The 26,464-nt window shown below is 40.6% G+C and overlaps 1 protein-coding gene across 3 annotated transcripts in view; it reads right to left on the bottom strand.

The window, feature by feature from the left end:
• Window positions 1-1,305: 1,305 nt before the first annotated feature.
• Window positions 1,306-26,464, bottom strand: part of KLF12 (Kruppel like factor 12) — a 216,711-nt gene continuing 191,552 nt past the window's right edge. For 2 of the 3 annotated variants that reach the window (XM_010728732.3, XM_010728733.3), the window contains one exon: window positions 14,910-22,739. In XM_010728732.3, the coding sequence (XP_010727034.1) occupies window positions 22,558-22,739 (182 nt within the window). In that variant the 3' untranslated portion in view covers window positions 14,910-22,557. Of the gene's footprint in view, window positions 12,638-14,909; window positions 22,740-26,464 lie in introns of those variants that run through there. The other variant, XM_031557832.1, reaches the window with a different exon arrangement.

The following is a 26,464-nucleotide window of genomic DNA, read 5'->3' as shown; positions in this document are numbered from 1 at the left end:
TCTAGCCCATCAGTATTAGATTTGGCTGTAGGATGGCCTCAGGTAACCCTTGGGATACAGTGCAGATATACCATACTTCACCTGCACCAATACACCTACATGTTCTTACCAAGCAGAATTATATCTTGGCCTGTGCAATGGAAATTAGAATGAGGTGTGCCAACATGTATCAGTAGAGAAATGCACTCTTAATCCATGAATGTTTGCTTTATAAAGACTGAAGTACTGTAAAAGCCATTCCTTTATGCAACACAGTCTATAGATTATAAAACTCAAGAGACAAAGCATGGATTAAGTGCATTACCACACAATGGACACATGTCAGTTTGGTTTTTATCACTGTCAAACAAGAACTGGTAAAGAGTCATAAGAAAAATATTTATAGTAATAAATCCCTGTAGCAACATCTTAACATGATAACATTCAGCCTGAGCACTAAAAGAACTGTAAGTATGTAGAGTACAAAGTGACTCAGGTATTCCAGATAACACATGACATGTTGTAGAGTAATTGTGCTAATATTTCTGGCTGGCTAATAGAAGTTGCAGGAGAAAATGTACTTCACAAGTTTTGGATAAGAAACTAGAAGCATCTGGACTGGCTACATATTGCCTTTAATGCAATAAATATTTATAGCTTTTCTTACAATTTACGGCATGATCTATGCCAGTAAACATCTTCCAGAAGGTAAGGATAACAAATTATAGCTGCTTTCAAAAGTCACACAACAAGGTGTGCACTGTTCCCCAGTCTCACATAATCATGGAAATGTCATCACGCCAGTGGTTTGCTTCTCTCTGGATTTTTCCCTTTATGTGCTTACATTGACAGTTTGCTTTGCTTTACTTTTCTCACTAATGTGGTTAAAATTTGTAACCCTCTTGATGAGTGCCATGGTTACAGAGCACATCTCTTTCAACAGGTTCCTTTTTCCTGGCGGCAATACAATGTCTCTGATTCACGGGTTGCAGGACAGTGGTGGTGAAATCACTGGAGCTCACTGTCCTTTGGCATTACCAGAGAGCTGCTCTAAGCAGAGGAATTACCTTTGAGTGGAGAATGCCATCACTGACTTTGGCTTTTGAGGTTTCATTTCTTTGCCACTATTTTCCTCTTTCACATTTCAGAAACTAAAAGGAATGCAAGCGTTTCCATATCACACTGTATAATTTAACAGAAGACTAATATTTTTTCTGGCAGCCTTTGTAGCTTGTATAGATGATTTCTAACATCAAACTTCTCTGTCCGTTCTCTTCCTCCTTTCCCCTTCCCTCTAAGTGTGATTTTTTGAAAAGCAAAGCTGTTTGACTGCTGAGTCTCTTCTGTCATTTAGTAAAAGAGGGATGGGTTAATATGGCCAATGTCTTTGGTTAATGTTCCTTCTCCATAGTTTTCTTTGCAAACATTCAATTTATCAAAAACACGTTCATTTGAATTGACTGGAAACATTCCATTGAGACTGACTTTTAGTGATAAGTGGTTTTGTTTGTTCACTTGTTCATTTTAAAAAGGGTTTTCAGGTCAGAGACCAGGGAAAGAGGGGAAAAGCCTTTTGGCGGGCTGGAGATTTTGGTGAAGTAACAGGTACTTCAAATTATTCAGTTTGTATATACCAAGATGACTGCTTCTGTATTTCTGTAATTCTCCTCTGCGGGCCAAGTGCATTATGTGAAATACATTTCCCATCACTCACAGCAGCCACCAGGTCCTTGAGACAGTTTGGCAAGAAGGAAATGGAAGTGTGTGAGTGACATTCTCCCCCATGTTCAGCTCATAGGAACACTCCAGTAACAGATGCCACAAGGTGCCTTTTCCATACAGAAAATGATAATTTCCAGGTAAGTAAATTGCATTGTTGAAACAAAAAGCTGCTTTTGCAAACATATTCATAACAGCAGTGATGATAATGATGACATTTTCATGGGAAAAGAAATCCCATTTTCTGGTTAGTTTTAGTACTCGTGTTTTTGCAGATCGTCTACCACTGAGAAAAGCTTAAAGAAAAAGCAAGTCTGATGTGAGCAGTGTAGAATCTGGAAATCTGCAGTGGGGGTCTGTTTGTACCTCTTCCTTTAACGTTGATTTTGCTTATCTTCCTTCTGGTATGAAATAATTAGGCTTCTGAAAGATCCTCTTAATAACTTTTCTTGGGCATATTCAGTAAAATTTGCATTAAAAGTATGGAATGATTGCAACTTGCTGCCTGTACACTTTTTTCCTGCCCTATAGTACTGCCATTCTTTTGGTTATTACATTAAATTCAAATAATGATGCTGTGTTCCTCTTGACTAAAATGTAAATATTGATTAAAGCTTCAACCAGCTTAAAACATCAGAAGCTGAAAATGGTGCTGCCAAAAAGATGGATATTTAATATACTGCTGAGTACTTCCCAGCTTTTCTCCTTTGTGTTTATCAGTGTTAATTTTTCCTTGTCGCACCAGTATATTTTTATTATTTAAGCAAATCATTGTGGCTGAGGTAAGTAATAAAATTATTCTTTGTTAGCTGGCTCATGGCCATCCCTTTCATGTGTACAAGAGTCATCCATGAATTATAAGGATGTAATGTCCCTGATGGAGTTAGTGTTGACACCATAAATCCTTGTTCTGATGAAGACGCTAATACGTGTTGTTGCCAGTAGTTTGCTGACACCGCCGGTAGAAAGGGCACAAATAAAGACGTCTTTCTTGGCATAGTACCATGAAAGTCAAAGCTACTCTGAAAGGAAATAGCAGCCAGGTGAATTTCAACTCCTTTGAAAATTCATCACTTAAACAGGGAACCATAGAGCTACCTACCTACCTATGTCCTTCTGTGCAGATAATGTGCTTTGAAGAGTCTGGTCAGTTGAGTGTAAAACAAACTGAAAAGAATGTGTGTATCTGATGCATTCAGCAATAGTCTGTTAATTGTTTTAGATTAGCTAAAGCAGTCCTAGAGCAGACAGTAGGACACCATGGCATAAGCGTATGGCTGCAATGGACCTAGCAGAAGGAACAACCCAGACCCAGTTGCCTGTATTAGCTTCCTACCCGTTCTCCAAGAAGAACACATACATGGCCTCCTCTGGCCCCAGCCCCTGATTTAGTACTGCTGCCACACTCTGTAGCTGCATCCAGGTGAGGTCAGCATGTTCATGTGGATTTTGGGGGCTAATCTGAGCACTCCCATGTGAAATGGTGACTGATTCCTCCTAAACCAACAGCAGCAGTCACGGAATGTAGTGATGCTTGGCAGAGGTGAGTTTCCGAGTATCAAGAAATTCAAGTCGCATCACAGCACACATCCATAAAACACTGATCGGTCTCTAAACAAAGCAGGGTCCTCTGTGCTTGCTGCCTTCCACACCACCATTGCTATGTAGACCTATGTACCATGACCTTAAAATCTGGAACATTAACTCTTTAAGTCCCAGTGCACTACATGATGTTATGATGTGAAATACCGATAACCAAAAATCATAAAACCATGACAATCTCTTAATCTCTTTTTAGGCAGTTTAACAGGTCTCACTACTAAATTTCTTCTCATCCATTTCTGCCACCCAGCTCTTTCTTTACTCCACCATGATGCCTTAAGGTGGCAGATATGGAATCTCATACCACACCACCAGTGCAAAGCTGAAGATTCCAGATTTTGCTTCAGAAACTGCATGTAGCTCCCGGATAGTGACATGAAAATCTTTTCTGTAATAGAGTACATTATGATATCAATTATCAGCTTGGTCCAAAATGTCAGATATCACTATCAAAATGATTCTAAAAATCTTCATGTTAGTGTTCCAACTTTAGACTTGGCTTAAAAATAATAATATTGTAAAAATGTGTTCCTTCTCTTTGCTTTCTCCTTTCTTGGAGAATTCCAACTTTAAATTTTCTCTACTGCTCTGAGAATGATAAGCCCTCGCCTCTGTTTAAGACAGTCTCACAATGTCATGTGACTCTGGCAGCTGTGGCTTTGAAAGAAGGCCAAAATATCTGCCTTTTTAACGTGCAAAAAGTAGATGTTATTCAGGCACCACATACAAAATACACTGTCTGTTATCTTGACAATGAATATGTGTATTCCATCAGCAGTGCTTGGCTTCCTTATGCCAATGGTGTAGTTTTATTAATAGCACCAGATTTCATATCATTTACCTGAAAGCTTTCAAGTCTCCTGCTTGTGTAAAGTACCTGACATGCCAACCTACAGCTCAAACCAGACTGTAAACTGTTTTAAGCACTCTGCATGGATTTCTATCCAATTTCTACCTATTTGAGGCTTGTTGGGACCTGTTCACCATTTTCACTTTATTCTTAGCTGGCAAAGTATTGATATGACATTTGTAAACGTTGCCAGATGAATTGGTGGCAAGGGTTTGGTACATAATTCAAGAACTTCAGGTTTTCAAATGCTCTGAAGCAGCAGCCAGCATTGGAGCCAAGATTTAATATCATTAGTATATTAATATATGTCAGTGGTTGAGTCCATTTTTTGTACCACATTTCACAGAAAATCTCCTACCAACGGCAAATGATCAAAGATGACAAGCTCTCTTTTGGCTATTGCCTGTAATACAGGCTACTTAACTCCTCTGTTCCTTCCCAGAATGGAAACTGTGGCTTTTGGTGAAATAATGAAGCTTCTGTTTCTCCGCTTCTGTCAGAAATGGAAATTCAGCACAGTCCTTTCATCAGCTTGAAATGCCACATCAGATTAAAAGCCCTGATGCCAAGTGAAGGACATCTAATACACTGCTTTAAGCTGTGGTTCTTAATGCTCTTCAGTCCACCACTTTGTAAAAGCACCTCAACCTTCCTGTTACTCCTCTCACTGGAGCAGTGCAAACGTGAACAAATTAACAGAGGTTAAGATCTTCTGGAAATAGCTTTGCTTGAGCAATCTCAAGTCTGCTATAGGGCTGCCAGGGCAAAAGGGTCACCTCAAGGAGGGAAGCACTCCAGTGGGGATGTAAACTGGAACTCATTGGTGCATGCAGCCTGCTCCATGGCCACATAAATCAGACACTGAGACCTCTCTGTGGGAGAGTGAGCAGTGTTCAGTTTGGTTCCTGCTACCCTTGATTGCCAGAGTTGGGTACTTGAATGGAGGGGAGTGGTCATACCAGATCTATTTGGTGTACCAGCCAGGCTAATTAACACTAACATTGCTCTCCACGAGCTGTAGAAGCAGCCAGGAAGCACCAGAGAGTAGTGCATATGAATTACCGATCTCTTGATCTTAGACTTCTCAAAAGTTGCAACAACAAATCTGGGTGTGAATAACACGCCCACTGTGGCCAGCAGTCTAAGGAAGCCATTGCCATCCTGCTTAGACACATCTCATTACAAAATCTTTATGTTTCATGCCTGCTATGAAGTGAGCTATCATAATGAAAAAATGGAGAATCAGATGGAAGAATGTGTGTTTGAGTATTGAAAGCTAGACTTGTAGACCACAGAACAGACTTCACAAGTAGAGGTCAAGGTGGCACCAATTAGGACAAGATTATATTTAATGGAGAGTCACCTGGATTGAATTAAGTGTATTTTCTTGGACCTAGCAGGCTGGAATCAGGATAAACAAACTCCTCCAGAATTCCTAGGTGACCTTCCAATAATTATGACCAAATTTGAGTTTCTAGTCTTCTCAGCCCCCAAATTATCTTTTATATAAGAACGCACATTGCTACTCGGGAGGTCTGTTTGTTGTGATTAACACAGCATGAAACAAATCTCTCACAATACTGCAGGTGGAGGCTGCAAAACAGTTTCTCCAACCAAAAGAGCTAATGGGCCTCCAGTGTAAAACACATTTTTGTAACTCCTTTTCTTTGGACTTTCTTTTTTGTTGTGAGAAACGCAATGCCAAAAGAACTTAATCACTCTGTTTTCCAGTCTATAAACTGCTGACATGTCACTGGTGTTGTGGTTAAGCATACATGTCCACCAAGTAAAAGCTCATGCTACAATCAAGTGCTGGGGCCACTGCTTTTATTTTTGTCACAAATTCTATTGTTGTATATCTGAAATATGAAACTGTACGTCTTCATGGGAATACAGAATAAACCGCAATGCAGATAGTGCTCAGTCTTGCAGGTTCAATCTGTGGCATCTTTGCCACTTCTGTAGAGAGAATGTCTATGAGAGGAAGAGGCCATAGAGTTAGGTTGAACCTAATCCCACTTTTTTGCACTGTAAAAGTTACTCGTTCACATTAAAAGGAACATTGGTCAACAGGTTTTCACCACAAAAGAGAGTTTCTTTTGAAGAATACATTTGTGGAATGAGTTCTGCTTATCCATCCAGGACATTTCAATGCATACTTAATAAACCTGGGAACGTTTTCAGATCCCAAATGAGCCTGCATCAGTTATTTGGAGCATATGAATTTTCACAGCTTAATTAATGAATACACACATGTCAATTTTCCCCATTTCTGCTGGCAGTGAAAACAAAATAAACTTGGTATTTTTAGTTAGATGCACAGTGGGTTTCCTTAAAGTTGACTTGAACTGTCTGAGATGTATGGTCTGACTTAAAACCAGACTGGCACATAGTCTCCTCTGCTCCCTCAATAAAAAATAACAAACGAATAACCAAATTAGAACAAATCCAATCAACCAAATAAAAAAACCACCACACCATTCTTTGTTGACCTTTAAGTCATTTCATACAGGCTTTTCAAGAGTTAGCCAAACTCCCAAATTCTAGAGAAAGTTAAAACACCTGTTATAAACAGGAATGAGTATCCCTACCAGTATTTCTTTCACATTTACTTGAATCTTCAAGCCTGTGACTCATGATCTTGCCTGCCAAGATTAAAAACACTGCTTTTACACTACAAAAGAATGGGAAGACCTAGATATCCACATGGGATGCAAAACACTTGCTTTTTCTGTAACAAAAATAGATATAAAATTGCTATAATTGACACTTCAGATAAAAATACACAGTTTTTTAGATTTGTCTCTCTGCATTTGTTTAATTTCAATCATGGGGTCAGAAAACCACATTTCAGAAGAGGAAAAATACACCAGAGTCAATAATTCCTACAAGCTTGTAAAGGTATTCCTGTAAACCTTTATGTAGCACATACAAATGAAGGTGTGAGGAAGCACAAATGTCTACATTTGGCATCATCTGATTCAGTGGTTCACAACCTAATTAATTATATTTGCGTCTCAGCACTGCCATGATTCTCTTTCCTCTAACCCTGACTCATAGGATTCCTATCTAATCATACTTCACTCTCATCGCAGCTTCAGGGTTATTCATATTGCTTTATATCCCTTCAGCCCTTTTCCTGTCATCCTGTCTCCCTCCTATCTTAGTTCTTCATGCTGCAGATGGTTTACCAATTCTCCATTCTGCTGTTACCTCTTTCTTCGCCCCCAGATGCTTATTCTCCTGTCCCTGTGCCAGGCAGGACCTAAGGATCTCAACCCCAAATAGACCCACCTGAATCTGTCACATTGTGGCTGCACAAAGGCCAGAGCATTTGTCAGCTTGGCTAACAAGCAGTGGGAGCCTTGCTTCCCCAGGCAGGAACTGGTGACTTGCATTATCCGGTTGTGCTGTTTGTGGTTGTGAGTAATGCAGCTGTTTGCAAAATGATGCTGAGAAACCCTGAGTTCTGCATCCTGTGCTCCTCCTATGCGTAAAAGCACCAAGTAGTATATTATTATCATTACAACTAAACATATTACATGACAGAGATTAAGTACTTCCCATTCAGGTCCTTTGTGAACTAAGGTGTCGGTGCATCATGCAGAAGCCCCTGGAGTCAGCATGGTATGTGTACTACTAAGACAGGTGGCATAGGTTATGCTGGAGAAACAAGATACATTTGATGGCCTTTGGCTTTGGCATGAAGTCAGACAAACAACTCTAAATCCAGTACATTAAGTCATTGGATCTTGAGGAAAAATAAATAAATAAAATAAAACTCCAAAGTAGATTTGGGGCAAGGGTAAGCCTTCAGTCACCACTGACAAGGGACTCTCTAGAGACATCAGAAACAGTCCTTTTCTGTGCAAGTGGTGGAGCACTGGCACAAGTTACCTAGAGAGACTGTGATGTCTCCTCCTTGGAGAACTTCAAGCACTGCCTTGACATGGGCATGGTCACCCTGATCTGGGTGGCCCTGCTGAAGCACAGGCTGGGCTAGGTGGACCCAGAGGTCTCTTCCAACTTCAGCTATGCTGTGATTTGCAATTGTGTGGTAAGTCTGATTGCAGAAGTCAGGAAGAATGGTTAGGTCCCTCTCTTGTCTGCTCCACACTTCCCCAGCGGGCTCTCTTTCCAGGAAAGCATTATCCTGGCAAAGCCCTCCCAGCTGAGATGGCTCATGCAGAGGAGCACTTCTGGTAGAACGTGGAGCTTGGCTCTTCCATCACCCACCCATGCTATTCCCACAGGCTCTGCACCCTCAGACACCCCTCATGTCCTGGTGCCACACCTCAGATCATACACAGCCTTCCTTCTCCTGCAGCTGGAAATCCAGGACCCCAACAGCCCACAGCAGAGCTCCGCCTCTGTCACAGACCCCCTGAGAACAGGAAAACACGCAGAAAATAATCATTACCTCTTTTACTATGACAGTACTGCATAGCAAGTGGGGCTCTTCTGGATCCCGGATGAGTGCAATCCTGCTTCAGTCTGCTCTAATGAGGGCTGGCACCAAGCATATGAATATGAGTTAACCTTCCTGTCATGCCTTTGGGAACAGGGATGGCACCCCAGTCCTGCTGCGCTGAAGGTGCAGTCTTTCAGTCTATGAGCAGCAGCCTATATCAGAAATGGAATAAAAATATTTTGAGCCCCAAAGCCTCCATTAAGTTTATGGGTACATAGCTATCAAAGCAAATCAAACTAAAGCTGATGGTCCCAAAGGGCCACATTAATTTTTCCCACATAAAGAAACCCATGAATGTAGCACTTCTGTCCCACACTTGGCAAGTTACTCATTTATTTTAATTTGCAGTAACCAAGACTGAGTTACATTCATCTTCCCAGCTGCTCTTAGTGATGAAAGCCTGAGGAATAAGCCTTTTCTGCTGTTGATGTACTGTGTGCCAAACCTCATCTTGAGCCCCTGGCTCCCACTGTACTTTTCTTGTGTCTGTACTGCTGCTTTGTGATAAACGAAACTTGCAGAAGCACACGTACTGTGGTACAGGAACAAGCATCTTGTCTGGGAGTGGTCAGTGCCGGAGGCTAAAAACTCGTGTTGTGTGTTCATCTGCAAAGCCTCATGTAATAACCAAAGCAAAGTTATTATAACTGAAGCAAGGGTGCTGAGGCTTTGATTATAGATGTCAAACAAAATGGGAAACAAAGCAGCTCCAAGGAAGGAGAACGGCGTGGGCCCTGTGTTCTCCTCTCTCCACTTGTCACGATGAACTGCCTTTCTTTCTCTGTTTTATTTGCTCTAAAGCCTCTACAGCATTCCCTTCTTGGCATGCCTGTAGCATCCGAGAAATCTCAGTTTACTCGCAGTTAAGCTGAAAAGCTCCAGCTGGTACAAATGATCCCTTGTAAATAAATAAATATACCAAAAAGCCTTGCAGAAATGCTGACTTTTTCCCAATTTTTTGGGGAACACACCTCATAAATAGATTGCATACTTCACTATCTGACTCAAACAGCTGTGTTGCCATTTCGCATCTGTGGAGATCAATTTCATATTGAATAATTACAGATTTGCTGTTACCATGATAGCTGAAGCTCCTAACCCCTCTCTGGTGGGAGAAATCTCTGCTTCGTCTCCCTGCTGACTCCCAGGGCTGTGTCTCCCTTATCCACTTCCGCTCATAGCATGTGCAATGGTGGCAGCACGGTGTGGATAACACTAGGTTGTCCCGGTGGCCTGGGGACCCTCCTCAGGTGGCCAGGCAGTCCTGTCAGATGGACTTTGTAGTCCAGGCTCAGGCTGGGCTCGAGGTGACTTCATGGAAAATGACAACAGGTCAGGTATGGAGGGTGCCTTCAGGGCACCCCTTGAAAAATCAGCTCAGTTGTGGTGTTAGGCATAAGAAGAGGCTGGGCATTCATGTCCTTCTCTTGGCCTTTTGGATTTAATATCTTAAAGATCTCCAAAATGGCTCCATGGGTTTGACTTCGGTGACCTAACTCCAAAGATACTGTCATTAATTTTCCTTGTGCTTAGAGATAAATGCTCACTGAGGTGACTAAAGTACTCAGTGCCTATATGTTTGGGCATGACTGTATGCTTGTGCATGTATGTGTGAACCTATGTACAAATATTTATACTTGCATGTCTGTATGTGCTACCAGCCAGATCTCTGATGTCAGTGTGGGCACTGCCTGTACTTAAGAACAAATGGGAATTACAGGAGCTCTGTGTGCTGGATAAACCTATGGAGCAGTGGGAGATAGTGTCCTGCAGCAGCCAGCCCTCCAGTTGGGTGGTTCTGACATACTTCTACCAGACTTTGGAGGCAGAAGCTGTATCCTGGGACATCTGCTACTGTTCCTGCCTCAGCCACACAGAGACTGGCTCCATACCATCACATCAATAGAGCAGTTTTGGAGCACTCTTCTCCCAAACTTGCTGGTTTCTCAGACATGGCAATTCATGGTTGTATCTATCAGCAAAGGCTGGATTCATCTCTGTTAAAATGAAATCATATGGCATGGAAGAGTGACCACACCAGTCCTGGTGGAAAGGGTTATGGAGCTGCTAGAGCTGCTAATTCCCTTGCTCTCACTCGTATTTAGAGCAGAGAACGATGTCAGTTCCATTTGTGGTGCTGCCTATCTTACACTGTGCATGTCACATTTATGATCCCACTGGTCAATTGGTCACAGGAGGGGGAAATTTACAACTCCTTACAGACTGCATATCAGCATTCCCTGACGACACGACATGAGTAAGAAACAGAGGAGAGCCCATAATAAATGTTACAAGGGGAAATACCTTCGGCTGATAAGGAGTTGAGTGGATGACAAATCACAAAAGCCTCCAGTGAACCCCACAGGAGCAGATAACCTTGAGACGTACCTGTATATAAAGATTAAACAGCAACCTGATCTTGCTGGAGATTTATAGAGCTTTGCAAGTGTCTTGTTTCAGTGTTTGCTTTTGCGGTCATTTCTGGGCTTTATTGTTAGTTTCTGTCTGTTGATATTCTGTACGGCCCCAAAAATACATGCGTAGAGAAGTCACCCCAGAAAAAAAAGAAATCACTGGAGATATTTTAAAAGGAGATTTTATAGATCAATATCCCCAGTGAATGAGAAAGATAACCAGGAAAGGGCACAGTACATCTGTGAGAGTGGTTATGCAAAGATATAAACAAAAACATGAGGGATAAAATATATTGACATATTTGAGCTTACTGGCTAAATCTGGTTATTCATTCCTCCCTAAGTGGCAGCCCCAGTTATTATGGGCTATATATTCTTGCTAAGACAAATATGTGAGGCAGTAAATGCCTTCGTTAGTATGCTCCAACAGGAAGGGTAGTGGCTACTGCTGCTATTCAGGGCCTCTCAGAGAAAATACCCCTGAATGAAAAAAAAATGTGGCCAGTTACAGACTGGGTCTAAACCTCAGTGAGGAAAAAAAGTTCTGCCTAATGCCTGAAGCAGTCAGGTAGAGATGTGAAGTGGTTAGTACTGTCCTGAATATCAGGAAGCATTTCTATGCTGTGCAGAGGGCTAAGCACTGGCACACGCTGCCCAGAGAGGTTGTCGGTTCTCCTCCTTGGTGATCTTCTGCCTGCACACAAACATGGGCACCCCACTTGAGGTGGCTCTGCTGGAGTCGGGCTGGGTCAGGTGGGCCCAGAGGTCCTTTCCATCCTCAACCATTCTGCAGTTCTGCGGTTCTGTTATTTCTTATCCAACTACTGAGTTGCCCCAGCTTTGTTGATCACTTTTAGGTCTTTGCATGTAGAAAGGTTGCAACTTTGTCCAGTTTGCAAGGATGGAAGGGTTGACAAGAGGCATGATTCCACAGCATGCACAACCATTGCACTGAAGAGATTTTGTCCAAGTGCAGTCTGCCCCACAAAGGTGGCTCTTCTTTGGAAAAGGCAAAATTCCCACCAACCACCAAAATTTGGCTCCCATAGCCTCACCCTTTCAACTTGCAGCCAAAACCTAATGCCTCAGTCACAGTGCAGCAGGCTGGAGAACAGCAAACAGGTTTTTGAGCCAAATGTCCTATATTGGTGTGCTTCCCTATTGCAGGTTGACGAGGAGGAATGGTATCATAAATGTGTAGGTGAAAGTCTGCATTGTCAGAGCTCTGTTCATCCCAAGGTTCAAGGATGCTGCTGTTGTGATCGTTTCCACACGTAGAAAGAAATCCCTACTTATCTGAGCAGCAGCTCAGCGTGCAAAGCTGAAGGTGGTTACCAGCAGTCACTCCTCATCATGCACATAGAGGGCTGAGTATACTGCATAATGGTGAATAAAAACACAGACACCGACTTTTCACTCCAGATGGACTGTTCAATAACAAAAAAGGGGGGAAGATGGATTAGCTGACAATTGAGTTGTTGCTTGTGCAAGTGAAAGAAATAACTTTTCAGGAATAGACCACGGGTCAGGGCAGTGGACGGTGTGGGTGTTCATTGGAGACGTCAGACTAAACAGGCAGTGATGTGCTTTACACTTATGGCACTGTGGGGAGAAAAATGGTATTAAGCACAGTCAGGACATTGAGGAATAACAAACAACGCATTGTGTGGAGAGCAGAAATACCTTGGAAGGACTAGCAGGACGAGCTAATGTTCATACTCAAGCATCCAAGATCTGTTCTAGCAGGGTTTTGGTTTAGACACATCTCTTGTTAAAGCTCAGAGGTTTCCAAATCTCTTTGTTTACTTGTTTTTCTGCCTATAACCATGCAGCAGTGAGGCTTTTATTAGATAAATTATCATACTTGTTAAAAGCAAATAACTGGTGTTGCAAGGAAAACCCCACTTAAGGACACCTAAGGAGAAGTTTCACCATTAAGGGAAAAGTGTAGCTCACAACCTCTGACTTGATCTCTACAGTTGTTCTAAATGCTGGTTCAAACAAAAAGGAAAATTTGTGGAAAAGACATGAGGGAGCAGCCTATGGATTTCAAAATGTCCCTAGAAGCAATCACAAATACTACTTCATCTAAGTAAAAAACTGAATGCTCCAGCTCACCAAAGCCCACGTCCAACAGCTATTCCTTCACTTGACATGCATACAATGAGCAAATCCTCTCTCAGCAGCGTGGGCATCTTAAGACTGTTATAAATTAATTGCATCCCTACAAATGGGGGATGAAGAGGGAAAAAAGAAAACAGGCAGACACAGAATTCCATTTTAAAATAAGTAATGAAGTCAGATTATATCGTAATGCAAAATATTTTTATATCATCCCAGGTCATTTTTGTTTATACTGCTGAGTGCTATTTTATTTGTTCCAGCCTTGCCACAGATGCACAAACACTGAGAAAGGAGAAAGAATTTGCACTCTATATGATAGCTTTTAAAAAATCAGAAAAGCAAGTAAAATCCATTTCTTAAGAAAACATTCCATTTAAAAAAATCACTATATGTTTATAGAAAAGATTTTTTTTTAACAAAGGTTTAATTTAAAAAGTTAATAACTGGGTATTCCAGAAGGCTTGAGTCATTCGCAGTAATAATTAGGGGGTTTGTTCCATACAAAATGCTTTATTTAACCTTCATGCCTCCATTCAGATAATTATACAAATGCATACATTTAAAGGTTTAAACTCTATTTCAATTCACAGCTCAATTCATAGGAAAGTTGAATACAGAAAAGCAATGCACCAACAAAATATGTCTGAGACACCATTAAAAACGATAACAATTGTTCATTTAAATCTTTGAGAATAGACTGGAATAATCATCCTCTGACAGAATTTCATTAGGGGGTTCCCTTTACATTATTATAGGGCAAAAAAATCACCATCTTACAGGAAGAGGAAAAAAAGCTCTGAGTATATTTACAATACATACACTATACATAAATACAAGAACAACACGTACATAATATTAATAAACTTATAACATAGGTGTCGCCTAAACACTACATACTATATAAATGCAGAGGAAACTATTGGGAAATTAGATCTCCAGATAATTACTTTTATTATTTTAGAAGAAAAGAAATTTTTGCATTTAAAATCTTTTGAAAAGAAGGCGAAAGAAAAGACTTAAGAAACTACGATGTTTGCTTGCTAGCACTGCTGTTTTTATTCCTTTGAAGTATAGGACTTCTATTGACACTATTATCTCTATGGGGTTACTGATAATGACCTCCCTTTTGCATCTTATCATAGGAAAAAAGACTGAGGTGCTGAACACACTAATTCCATTGTTGTGAAGCTTCGGTCCCAAATTAATCACTTTAAAAACTAAGGGATGTTTTTGTATTTTTACACAGGAGGATCAAATGAACACTCATTGGAATATACAACTTCAGCAACCTGATTAATAAGGAAGAGTTTGGGGCCAAATGCAACTCCATTCTTAGGATTTCATTCAACTAACGCCATAGGGGAATTTGCTTCATCCATAAATGACTTGGCCAAGGATCGTATTTTTCATTATTCTGCCGTTTCTTCCTAAACACAGCTGAAAGAACTTTCCAAATTAATGATATTTTTGACCCCACATGTTGATAGCAGTGTCCAAATCTCCCTTTCATTTGAAGCGTATGCATGTGTGTGTCTGTGTGTGTGGGTTGAAGGGTTTAAGGCTGGCGGTGCGTGAAGCTTAAGTCATTCATTCCTATCTCTGTGTATATTCTATTGTAAGTGCAAATGGGATATTATAATTTCTTAGCGTCAGAGAGCAGATCAAGCACACTGTGTAGGTGTAAAAAGGAAAACTTATATTGCAAAGGAGGCAATATATAGGACTATAGGGAAAAATAAACTTTTTTTTCTTTTTTTTGTTTCATGACAAAATAAGATACAAATCTAGCAGTGAAAAATACTGAAATAAAAAAACCAGAGACAAGAACATCAAATCTGGATTTTGAAAAAGTTTAGTTCTCCTGCAAAGATTATGGGTCAAACTGCCTTTCCAAAGCTCTTTATATCTGGAAAGATGGGAACAACGAGAAAGGCAGCATCCAAACCACCAATGTCTGCATTCCATGGTTCATGTTTATGACAATCCATCAAAGCCATCAGCTACTTGAGCGTTTCTCCTGGCTGACAATGATTTTTTCCAAATGCAACCAGGTGCATGAACCAGGTTTAGGAAGTCACAGTATGAACCTTCATTCACATTCTCTTTTATAAATAGTGAGAGCACCCTGAAAATGAGCTGGAGGAAGTGTGACTTGTAAGTCACACAGACGGCCAAGAGGATCCCAAATAACTTGTACTGTTCTTATTTTCACAACAATTACAACTTGCATTCAGTTTTGCTAGTCCAGAGGACTGAATGGTTGTTTACTGGATAGTCTACAAATCATTTTGAAAGCATCTCAGTTAATTTCACCATTTGAAATCAGTAAGCACAAGGTGCTGGCAAGTCAATAAGAAAAAAATAAATCTCTTGTTTTTCAAAAAGACACAAAAAAAGACCAATTCATTTCATGGTGTACAAGCCTCGGTGCCCTTTCCTATGCAAGAACCAACCAACACATGTAGAGTTGGAGTCAACTGAACACTGTGGGTTTCTATGGGTGCCTCGTTGGAGCACCACTGCTTCAGAGCAGTGAACTGAGACCTCCTCTCTAACAGCGGCTCAGATATAAGAAACTCACATTTCCTTTCCCCTAACACATTCCCTTTCCTAACATCTTCAGCATAAAATGAGATCTTTTATTTGCTTAATATTTGGAAATTCAGTTTGGAATGGGAAAATAAGCGTATGCATGTTCTGATGGGATTATTTCCACTGATGCCCAACAGGTATAAGTTGTTACTACACCAGTGGTCATCACGTGATTAACCTGCATATATCGGTGTCATAGTTTTCACATGCAGGTTCACATGCTTTTACTTTGCACCTCCATTTTCTTCTGCGCTGAGTGTCTTTTGCACACACAGTTCCTTCCTTGGTGAATAAAAACCTGTTCTCTCAAACAGCAACCCACTGATGGGAGCATAGCTCTGCATGGATAAATGCTGGATACAAGCTTAGGAAATGGAAAGCAATTTTTCTTGGCATTAGGAAAACCAGTTACATTTTGATCTCCAATAAATTCATTTTTAGAAGCACAAGTATGAGAGATGGCATTACACTGCTATTTTAAGAATCCATTAGCAACAGTAATTTTTTTTTCTTTTTGACAGAAACCTATCAGATTAAAAATAATTGAAAAACAGAGTGGAAGAAACACAGCTGCTCATTTCGTAGTGAGATCCACCAGCCTATTCATGCAATTGTTTAGGCCACTTAATATTAAAAAAAAATATATCCTTTCTCCATTCTAAGAATATCAGCTTCTAGTTTGTTACTCAAATAGTCTCTAAACTGATAATCCCCACTTTTTTTTTTCCGCACTTATTTCTCCCCAAAATAATAACTTTATTTTGACCTCTCCAATTTGAAAACGGTATTAAACATTAGTATTACAAAAAAGAATAGGAAAGAGAAATATGGTGAACTCCACAATTCAATGCAGTGGATTTTTCAATATGCTCTGGTGTATAACCTGAAGAAGCTCCATTGCTAATTTTGTGGTTATTTTACTATAGAATACCATGGATATATGGGCAAATCAGACGTAAATTAGGAAGCAATGCCACAAAACACAATGATCTCCATTTACACCTATTTGGAATCCATATGGATATGAGAAATTTGTAAACGAGGATCCATTTTCATCTTACATATCTGACAGACGTTATTTGAGAAACTAACTAAAACTCTTAACAAAATACATCAACATGAAAATACAAATGGCACTTTGTGTTTGCTTCTGTGCTGCATTATTGTTTTCAGAGTTTAATTTTATTTTCATCTTATTGTTGACAGAATCCCGTAAGTTATTGCTGTGTAAAAGTATAGGAACATCCCATCAGTTCTAATAACAGGCACTTTCAGTTTCTGTTTCATCTTTTAAAATGGATTTTAGACTACCGTGCTGGAGTATATGAGCATTCTAAATGTCACAACTGTCCCACTACCACTGGACTGTTGACATACTACCGTACCGCGAAGACTGAACACCCCTGGAATCAGCAAAGAACAGCTGCCTTTTTCAGCTCTGCAACCTTTTTTTCAAGACGCAATATAGTCAGGGAAATACAAGCACAAATAAAATCAAAGTCAGAGAGCTTGCTGTTACTGTATCTCCAGTAAATTGCCAGAAGGAAAACAAAACAAAACTTTTTCATATGGTTTTCATTTTCATTAAGTGTTTTTTTTTTCCTTTACTCAGACAAAGGTATTCTGAATGTTGACTTATTTGATGCTGAAGGACTCAATATGACTTCATTATATCACATGCTATCTGCAAAACAGCAAAGAAGTGGCGACTCCATTTTGCAGAGAAGATGTTTTTGCCAAAACAGAATAATTTACTTCTCAGCATTTTCTGTGTAAGCTTTGCAAGGCATTATCTAACAATTTTTTCTTTATGAAAGCGAAAGGATTTTTAAAAATGTACTTCATTTAACCTATTTACACCTCATGAAAAACCGAGTTTGAAAATACTTTTCCACTATCACATATATTACAGAATATTTAAACTGTTACAAGTATAGTAAAATACTTTCAATGCATTTCGATTTCTAAAGATGCAGTATCCTTATAGCTACTTGTTTTTTCTACTAAAACCTGCTTTGCTGCTGCAGTTGATCAGAAATCAAGCATTTTTAAGGTACCAACAGGTATGACTTTTTAAGTATATTACACAGCCACTGTAATGCTATCATGAAACTGTGAAAATATAACAATCATCTTCAAATCTGTGTGCTTCTCCAGTTATAAATTACAGGCAAAAGCATAATACAGTAATATGAGCTGGTTTCTTAAGAAGGTAGCACTTTCTTTTATTTCCAATTTGTTTTCAATTCTTCATCTTCTGCTTTGTTTTCACAAACGTGTTTGTTTTTATCTGCTGATGGGAGGGGAAATGTGGAAGTGCTGGCATTTATATGCATGGGTGTTTGGGTGAGCATGTAGCAGGGCAGATTTACTTTAGACACATTTGCTGCGGAAAATGTGGTTCCTCACACTGACCTTTCTGAACCAACGTTCAAACTGAAAAATAAGCAGGGTATTAACAGTTAATCTTACTCTGATTTGAGGTACCCAACTTCAATAAAGGAGAAAGAGATTTTTTCCATTAAACATCATTTATTATCAGAAGATAAATTTATAAATGGTAACTAGAATACATTTTCAGTGTAGCTAATGGAAAAGGAGATTTATGATCACTGCTATTCCATTATTAAAGGGGAGAAAGGTTGTCCAACTATTTGTCCATGCTCTGCACTGTAAGTTTATCCCAAGCATCAACATCACTGATGTCATTTTTAACACTGTTAATTTTGTTATACATTACTCCAGCAAATAATCATATATACAAATCAGTCTAAATCTATTTCATTAATTGAAAGCATGATAGAGAATAAGGAATACTGCATCTTCACCCCCAGTAAAAACTGCCGTTGCAATGAGCCAATTTTACAGTGCTGAATAAAACAGATGCTCAAAAAATAATGGCAATTTAAAATTTAAAAAGTTCTGTATCAAAGTTGTTTGCTCATTATGTTTTCATGTAATGCTGGCTACTGAGATTTGCTGACAAATCCATTGAATCTTTTTGAAAACACTTGAAATCTGACACTTCATGGCAGAGATCGCCACGTAAGCCATAATGCTCACAGTGGGTATTACCCATGCTTTATTCACACTGAAAAGCATAAATCTGTCTGTCTGAAAGGATGGGGACACTGTATATTTGTATTTCTCAACTGCTCAGTTAATTAAGATGGACTTACTGTGCTGTGCCAAGACAAGATCTGGTATTTCTGCATGCCACATGTGAAGTCAGCCTTCACCACGGTTATGCAATGCCACGGCACTGTGGTGAGTTACTGTGATATTTTTGAGGAAACCACCCTGGAGCAGCTGCCCTTGGTCTCTGCACAAGCACAGGAACTTGGTGGAACACAGGTGGAACAGCACCCTGAGAACCTGGGGGACATCTACTCCATGTCCCAACACCTTCCCTCCACAAAGTAACCTCTCTTAAAATACTCCCAAAGAGGAAAGCAAAATTCTCACAGAATATTTGGGGCCAAAGCCTGACGGCTCTGAACAAATGAGAAATTTGCCAAGGTTTGTACTGCCTGCTTGAGACCCTGTGGTAGATGACTGCTGGTTGTGTAAGCAGTCGAGAGGTAACAGCAGCATAAAAAGCTCTTACGTGTTTGCTGGAAAGGCTGAGCATACATTTCCTGCTGCTAAGTAAGAAAATGTAGGGTACCTCTCAATCTTTTGATTTCATTCTGTTCTCGCTGACACATTCTGTGACTATTTCCCTTGATATGAATGCTGCTTCACCCCTTTATCACTCTGGGGTTCTCTGAATAAAATCAGACCTTCTTTCCACTGCAGAGTTTCAGATGTATAAAGAAGCTAGCTGAAAGACAGGGGGTTCACAAAGAGTGATTTCTGCCCTGGGAAATGAGCTTCCTACAGGATCTCTGTGCAGTCAGGACAGTTCAAAGCTGCACACCGAAATTTAAAGCCTCTCAATTGCTCTTGGAGATTTTTAATTCCCATTCACTACACAGAAGCCTGAAGAAGACATTGGTCCCTCTGTTATATTCAGCACTTGTGAAACAGCATCAGAGAAGATCTCTTATTGTTTCTCTTGAATGCTAACAGAATGTCCTTACGTGTTGCTGGTCAAATAAATTTCATTTTCTTTGGGGGAAAAATAAAGTCACAGATTCCACTGCTATTTATGTAATTAGTTGGTAAAACATTCTTGGGCAACAAAATAATTTTATAAATTGACATTTACCTGACCTGACTTCTTTCCCAAAACATTGATGTTGTCTGATCCATTTAAAGGGGATGACCTTAAAGTACATAAATCCATGATGCAATCCATGAACCACCTCAGGTACTGCACTGACTACCATTTTTGAAAATGAAAGAAGTAATGCTGTTGGCAAAAACCCAGTTCTGTTGCTCCACAATGGCTTATGGGCTATCAAGAAGCCCTGATCTGTTTCAGCTGTTTTAAACTCGGCAGTGCTGCTTAATGCCCAGTTCTGAGTTGGATGCTTAAATGCTACAAAATTTCACCACCAGTGCAGACAGTGGGAATGGGAGAGACGTTTTTTCCACTATCACAGGATCAGAGAATCCTGTGGAAGTTGGAAGGGTTCTCTGAAGGCCATCTAGTCCAACTCCCCTACGATGAACAGGGACACCAAGTTATATCAGGTTTTCCAGGGCCTTATATAGCCTTGCCTTGACAATCTCTAGGGACGGGGCATGAAGCTATGGCTGCTAATAATCTGTCTGCAGTTTCTATGTTGACCACTCACCAGAGGGGATATTGAATAGTAATAGTACCGAAGTTGTTCTTTTGGGGGACTGACAGATTATCCGGTATCGGGGAACATGAACAATGTATTTAAAGACAATCAAACTCTGGAGCCTCTAAGTGCTGTTATGATGTATTATCCCAGTCTTATTAAACCTCAATTAACTGCAATTACTTTCAGTGTGTGTAAGGGTTCTCTGTTCTGCTTCTTCTTAAAGATTATCTTGACTTCAGAACCTGTTCCCAACATTACAGCTAATACTTCAGGAATCTGAACTGAATTCAGACTTGATCTAACCTTTAAAAATGAACAAGTGGCATCACAAGTTTAATCTGTGCAATTCCCGGAACCCAATATTTGTAATTAAATGCACTGCAAAGGACCTTTATGTATACATCTTTTATCTCTAAACTATAAAAATCTCAACACTTAAAAAATCTTGCCAATCCTTCTCTTTGCCTCATTTAGCTGAATAGGCAGATCCTAATGAAGAAGGAAAACAGAAAAGCACTATTCTGTTTGATGACTAAGAGTTTCTCTCTCTCTCCTACATAATTTAATTAATACAAATTGATTCACAATTACAGGGCTGTATGGGAATGATCAAGAATTTCCTTTTATTTAATCTGAAAAGGCTTGGATTGAAAATCCCAGCAGAGGCAGCCACTGATACCCATATAAAGGAGCATTTGTATCATAATAGACAGCTGGCAATGTCTTGTTATTCTCTAACTCCCAGGGAGAAACCTAATGTCTTGCAGAGCACCACTGTACAACCGTTTCTTCTTCTTACTTACAGTTTATCCACTGACTCCTCAACACAGCTTTTTCCTTTATATGTTTTGGTTTCCTGACACAAGTAAGCATTATGTTTAAGGAAATGAAAGTACTTAATTGTGGTAACTAACAGGTCAGTGAAACCATCAGGAAGATTAACTTAAATTGTCTTATGTGCAATTTCTGCATACCTCCCTTCTGTTGGTGTGGAGTAAATTACTGTCTCAAGAGCCATTTTTACTCATTATTGCTTTTTCTCTGCAAAGAGACGCAGCTGTTTCTTCTCTATTTTGCATTGTTGGTACATTCAATTCCATTTCATGGATGGCTACACCACTAACCTTGGTACTAGAAAGTATAAGATCTGACTATTTCCTCATATTCGAACACTGTCATGGGGAAGAGGATACCTGCATGAAGAAAACTGCACTTTGAGAATGGCGTAGTAGTTTTTAGATTGGCTTTCTCTATACTAATCAGAAAATGGTTCTAAATAAGTCCATGGTAAAATACAGATACTTGATGCTGTACTTGCAGCAGAAATGCTGCTGCCCCTTTTTTTATTTTACAGACTTCAACAACAACAAAAGAAAAGAAAGGAAAGAAAAGGATAAAAGAAAAGGGTTAAATGGCTGGTGTCTTCTAGGGCATAATGACAACTTCTGATACAAGATTAAAATGCCACCATTGTTATTGCGAAAGTCAGCTCAAGCAACTCTTCAGCTCTGATGGTGGAACCTCTCCAGAAGGATCTTCTCGCCTACTCCTACAAACCTCTCGTTTGTAGCGCTGCTCAGGTGTGATGCTGACACTGGCCAGGTAGTATTCAAAACAAGGAAAAAAGAAGGGAAAACAAAGGTCTACCATTCTTGCTCTCATCATCATCATCATCCGTTTGTGGCATCTAATCCTCCAATCAGCAGTGATTTTTCAGGAACAAAATGTCCAACAGCTGAAAAAACATACAAGCTATAAACATTTTTTTCTCAAAGGATGCAGCATGTAAAATAATGCCCATTCCTATAGCATTTTGACTGCTATTTCCCAGGTGGCTGTGATGACACTTTTGGGGTAACCATGCTGAGGGGCAGATGGGGTTAGCTTCAGATGGCGAGGAGAAGAGTGGCACTTCTTTTCCTGCTTTTTTTTTATGTTATTATTTTTTCTTACAGACAGCAGAGACAGCCCTGCGTGCTAACACTGTAGAAGGGGATTCAGCCCTGCTGAATTCACTCCGGGTAGTTAAGAGACCCAGCTCTTAAGCTCAGCTGGAATAGGAAGCGTTTCTCAAACCAGCATGTGCCTGCGGCGGTGGAGCGCCAAGTGATCTGAGCGGGAAAAGCTGCGGTCACAGTCTGCACACTTGAATGGCTTCACTCCTGTGTGCTTGCGGTAATGCCTCGTCAGTTCGTCGGAGCGAGCAAACTTCCAGGTGCAGCCTTCCCAGGTACATTTGTAGGGTTTTTCTCCTGGGAGAGACAAAAGAAAGAGAGAGGGGGGTGGGAAATAGGTGGTGACTCTTCCCTCATTACTCTTAATCCTCACAACCTCCTCTGTAGGCTTCCCATGAACACCCACTGCCTAGGGGTTTCTTTAGGCCAAATTACACAATTACTATGTACCGAATCTGCTGAATATAAGGAAAGGGCCTTGTGATTTATCATTCCTGTGGCATTCACATGACTAAGAAAATCAACAGGATTAAGGCACCAGTATAGATCCTACCTTGCAGGAGTGATGCAGGGATTAGCATAAGGACAAAGGGCTGTGTAATTATTCTCATGGTTACTGTACAACTTTGCTAGCCTCATCCCATCAGGCTACACCTTCTCCCAAAACAGACAGCCTGCCCTGTTTTTCAGCAAGTTATCGAAGGCTTCCAACTATTTTTAGGAAGTTTATGAAGGTTTCTAATTATTTGGATAAACAACACTGCAGGCCATTTCTTAGCAAGCTGATAAAAATGACTGATCATTTCCCAAGGAAACATAAAAATTCAATCAGCAAAGTGTTCTCTTTATTTACTGCTCTCACTCACTTTCAGTAAAATTAATTCCATGTGCAAGATGTTACCAGGAATGGCGTATCATTTTTAAAAGTACTCAGCCACAAGACTCGCACAAAGTTGTTGATAAAATCCAATTTACTTCAATGACATTAGACTTGGGCTAAGAACAGATTTTTGGAAAATCCCACTCTCTGCTTTTTATTTGAAGTTAAGCATCATGTTCTGCCTCAGCTTCTGTGTTGCACAGTGCCACAGCAGAAGATTAATATGGCTGATCCAGACCTTGTGTTTTGATGAAGAAACTGTTATGAAATCCCATTTTTGTCATCTTTGAAGCCCTTTCTTGTTTGGGACTTTTATCACTGCTCATTAGTGTCTACAAGTTAAATGCTCTTAGGAATTACCTTCATCCCACAGATGAGCATGCTTCAAAACTGACGAGGAGAAACTGTGTGAGGTCCACATGTGTGTTCCCTTGGTGTGTCAAAAGTGATTTCTTACCTCCCCTTCCTACACCAGCTAACCACAAGCAGGACAACATAAGAGCATCTCTGCAACAACTGTTTCCTTCGTCAGTTATTTATTATCATTTATGAATCATAAGCAGCTTGCAAGATGCTATTTCAATTTTACAAGCCAGTGATGCAACACTTGCTGTGTCGTAGGCAGCACCTCCCTCCAAGTATTTCTGAAAGTCAGTAACTGTTTTGCTGAGAGCCCAAAGTTTCAAAATCACTGCAAAGTTCAAACAGGTCTGAGAAGCCCAGCTGAAATGGATGTTGCTGCTTTTGTCAGGAAGTCAGATGCTGTACAGGCCTTGGCCACCCGTACGGTTGTCAGCAGCACTTCAACTCACTGGGGTGGTACCTTCTGGGCTCCATCTGAGCTGCACTGCAGTTTTAGTATTGAATAGGGTAAGAAACTGTTGCTGTGAGGAGAAACCAGTGATCCAGGCTCAAAGGTGACAGAATCACAGAATATGCAGGGCTGGAAGAATGAAATCCAATTCCTGGCTCCACATAGGATGAACTAAAACCCAAACCCTGTGTCTGATAGCGCTATCCAAACACTCTTTGGTCTCCTGCACTCAGTGCCATGACCACAGGCCCTGGGGAGCCTGTTCAGTGCTTGACTACCTGGTGGTGAAGAACCTTTTCTTGACACCCACCCTGGCCCTCACTGACACAGCTCCATGCCATTCTATAGGCTGCCAAGAGGCCTCCCCTCAGCTCCTCTGCTTGGGGCTGAACAAATCAAGGGACTTCAGCTGCTTCTCATGCATCTTCCCCTCCAGACCCTTCACCATCTTCATTGCCCCCGTTGGACACTCTCTAATAGTTTTATGTCCTTCTTACACTGTGGCACCCAGCCCTGTCCCCAGTGCTGGAGGTGCACAGCACAGAGCAGAGTGGGACAGCCCCTACCCTCACCCAGTGGCAGCACTGGGCCTGCTGCACCCCAGAATACGGTCGGCCCTTTGGGCTGCCAGGGCACACTGCTGGCTCACATTCAGCTTGTTGTCAGCCCAAACTCCCAGACCTCTTTCTGTAGGCCTGCTTTTCACCCTCTAATCCCCTAGTATCTAAGTATACCCAGTGCTGGATGGATTTGCAAAACCCACAGTGCATAGTTAGAGTACTCTGCCAGCAGTCATGTCACAGACCTGACCTTAAGGGTCTCAACAGAGCACAAAGCACGGAAAAGCATTCACTGTCCTCCTGTGAGTAGGACAGGCAGGAGCTGCATGGCAGACAGCAGATCACGCACTTTTGCCAGTGACAAAGTGCTATAAAATGTGCCCCGATCTGCCACTGAACTACCTTGCATATGTGTTCTTGCCACAAACAGTTGGTATGAACCGCTGTGCAATATAAGTCTCCCTATGTGACCTGGCAGGTCTATCCAAATAGCCTTGTCATACCGCATGAACAATTTATAAGTGAAGTGCTTGCTGCTTCCAGCTTTACTGTAAACATTCTTTTCTTGAAACTGTGATCTTGCCCCCCATTGGTTTCTTTGACTACAGAAGCCTCCAGAACAAAGCAGGGAGGTACTTCCTATGCTCTGGATCCTCACTGAAAAAGATCTGAAAATCTATGTCCCTGTTGAATCTCAAGATCCTTCACTGCAATAGCCACTTTGATACAAAAAGTTCCAAATTGTCTTCTGTGGTAGAAAAACAGTAGGAAAACCTGATGCAGGAAGGGATGGAAGATGACAGAAAAATGCCAGAACTAGTTTGTTTGTCCTTTAAGAGGTTATCACTGCAGATAGGAAATGGAAGCTAGCGAACAGGAAGAAGTGAGCATGGGTCACCCAGCTGAAGTTCTCAGGTGTTGCTTTGAGCCCTTCTCCTCAATGAGTCCAGTGTACCCAGCCCCTACAGAGCTATGTGCGAGAGACAGGACTAACAGCATTCCTCTCACGCTATTTACACCACTGACAGAAAATATCTCTTACAAGTTCAACTCAAGGAGACCTTTCATTATTTTCAATTAAATATAGATTTATAGTGTAAGGAAATTAAAAAACAAGACAATGCAGTGTTACTCTAAAGACATTCAGTAATATATACCTTAAAAAAGCCAAATTGTCAAATAAACTGTCAAATAAACTCTGAAATTCAGATACAGTTTTCCCTAAAGATTAATAACAACATTTTACACAAACCAAATTTTTAGGGGAAAAACTATAATGTTACTTTTCTATTAAACTCCTACATTATCTCTAGGTGGTCATGCACTAGAAAAAATTCTTATTCATAGGCAATACTACATTAACTGTGAACTTTTGCTTGGTAACATCCCAAGTCAAAGTCAAACACTCAACCATTTCAACTCAAGCACTTCTGCCTTGTGTGAGCACTTTAGTTGAAATACCTAAGACACTCTCGGGTTCAATGTACCTCTTATTCTTGGGCTCCTTCAATAGCTCAGCAGATGCCAGAGCATGGGCCTCAGAATTACTGCCATGCACCAAGGCACTCAAATGCTCATTCAGCTCTGCTCTGAGGAGCAAAGGCAGGCTCACAGAATCACAGAATCACAGAATTGTAGGGGTTGGAAGGGACCTCTAGAGATCATCGAGACCAACCCCCCTGCCAAAGCAGGTTCCCTACACCAGGTCGCACAGGTAGGCGTCCAGGCGAGACTTGAATATCTCCAGAGAAGGAGACTCCACAACCTC

Source organism: Meleagris gallopavo, chromosome 1 (assembly GCF_000146605.3).
Source record: "Meleagris gallopavo isolate NT-WF06-2002-E0010 breed Aviagen turkey brand Nicholas breeding stock chromosome 1, Turkey_5.1, whole genome shotgun sequence".
Classification (NCBI taxonomy): domain Eukaryota; kingdom Metazoa; phylum Chordata; class Aves; order Galliformes; family Phasianidae; genus Meleagris; species Meleagris gallopavo.
Note: the sequence above shows the minus strand (reverse complement) of the source record. Positions and strands in the feature narration are given on the sequence as shown.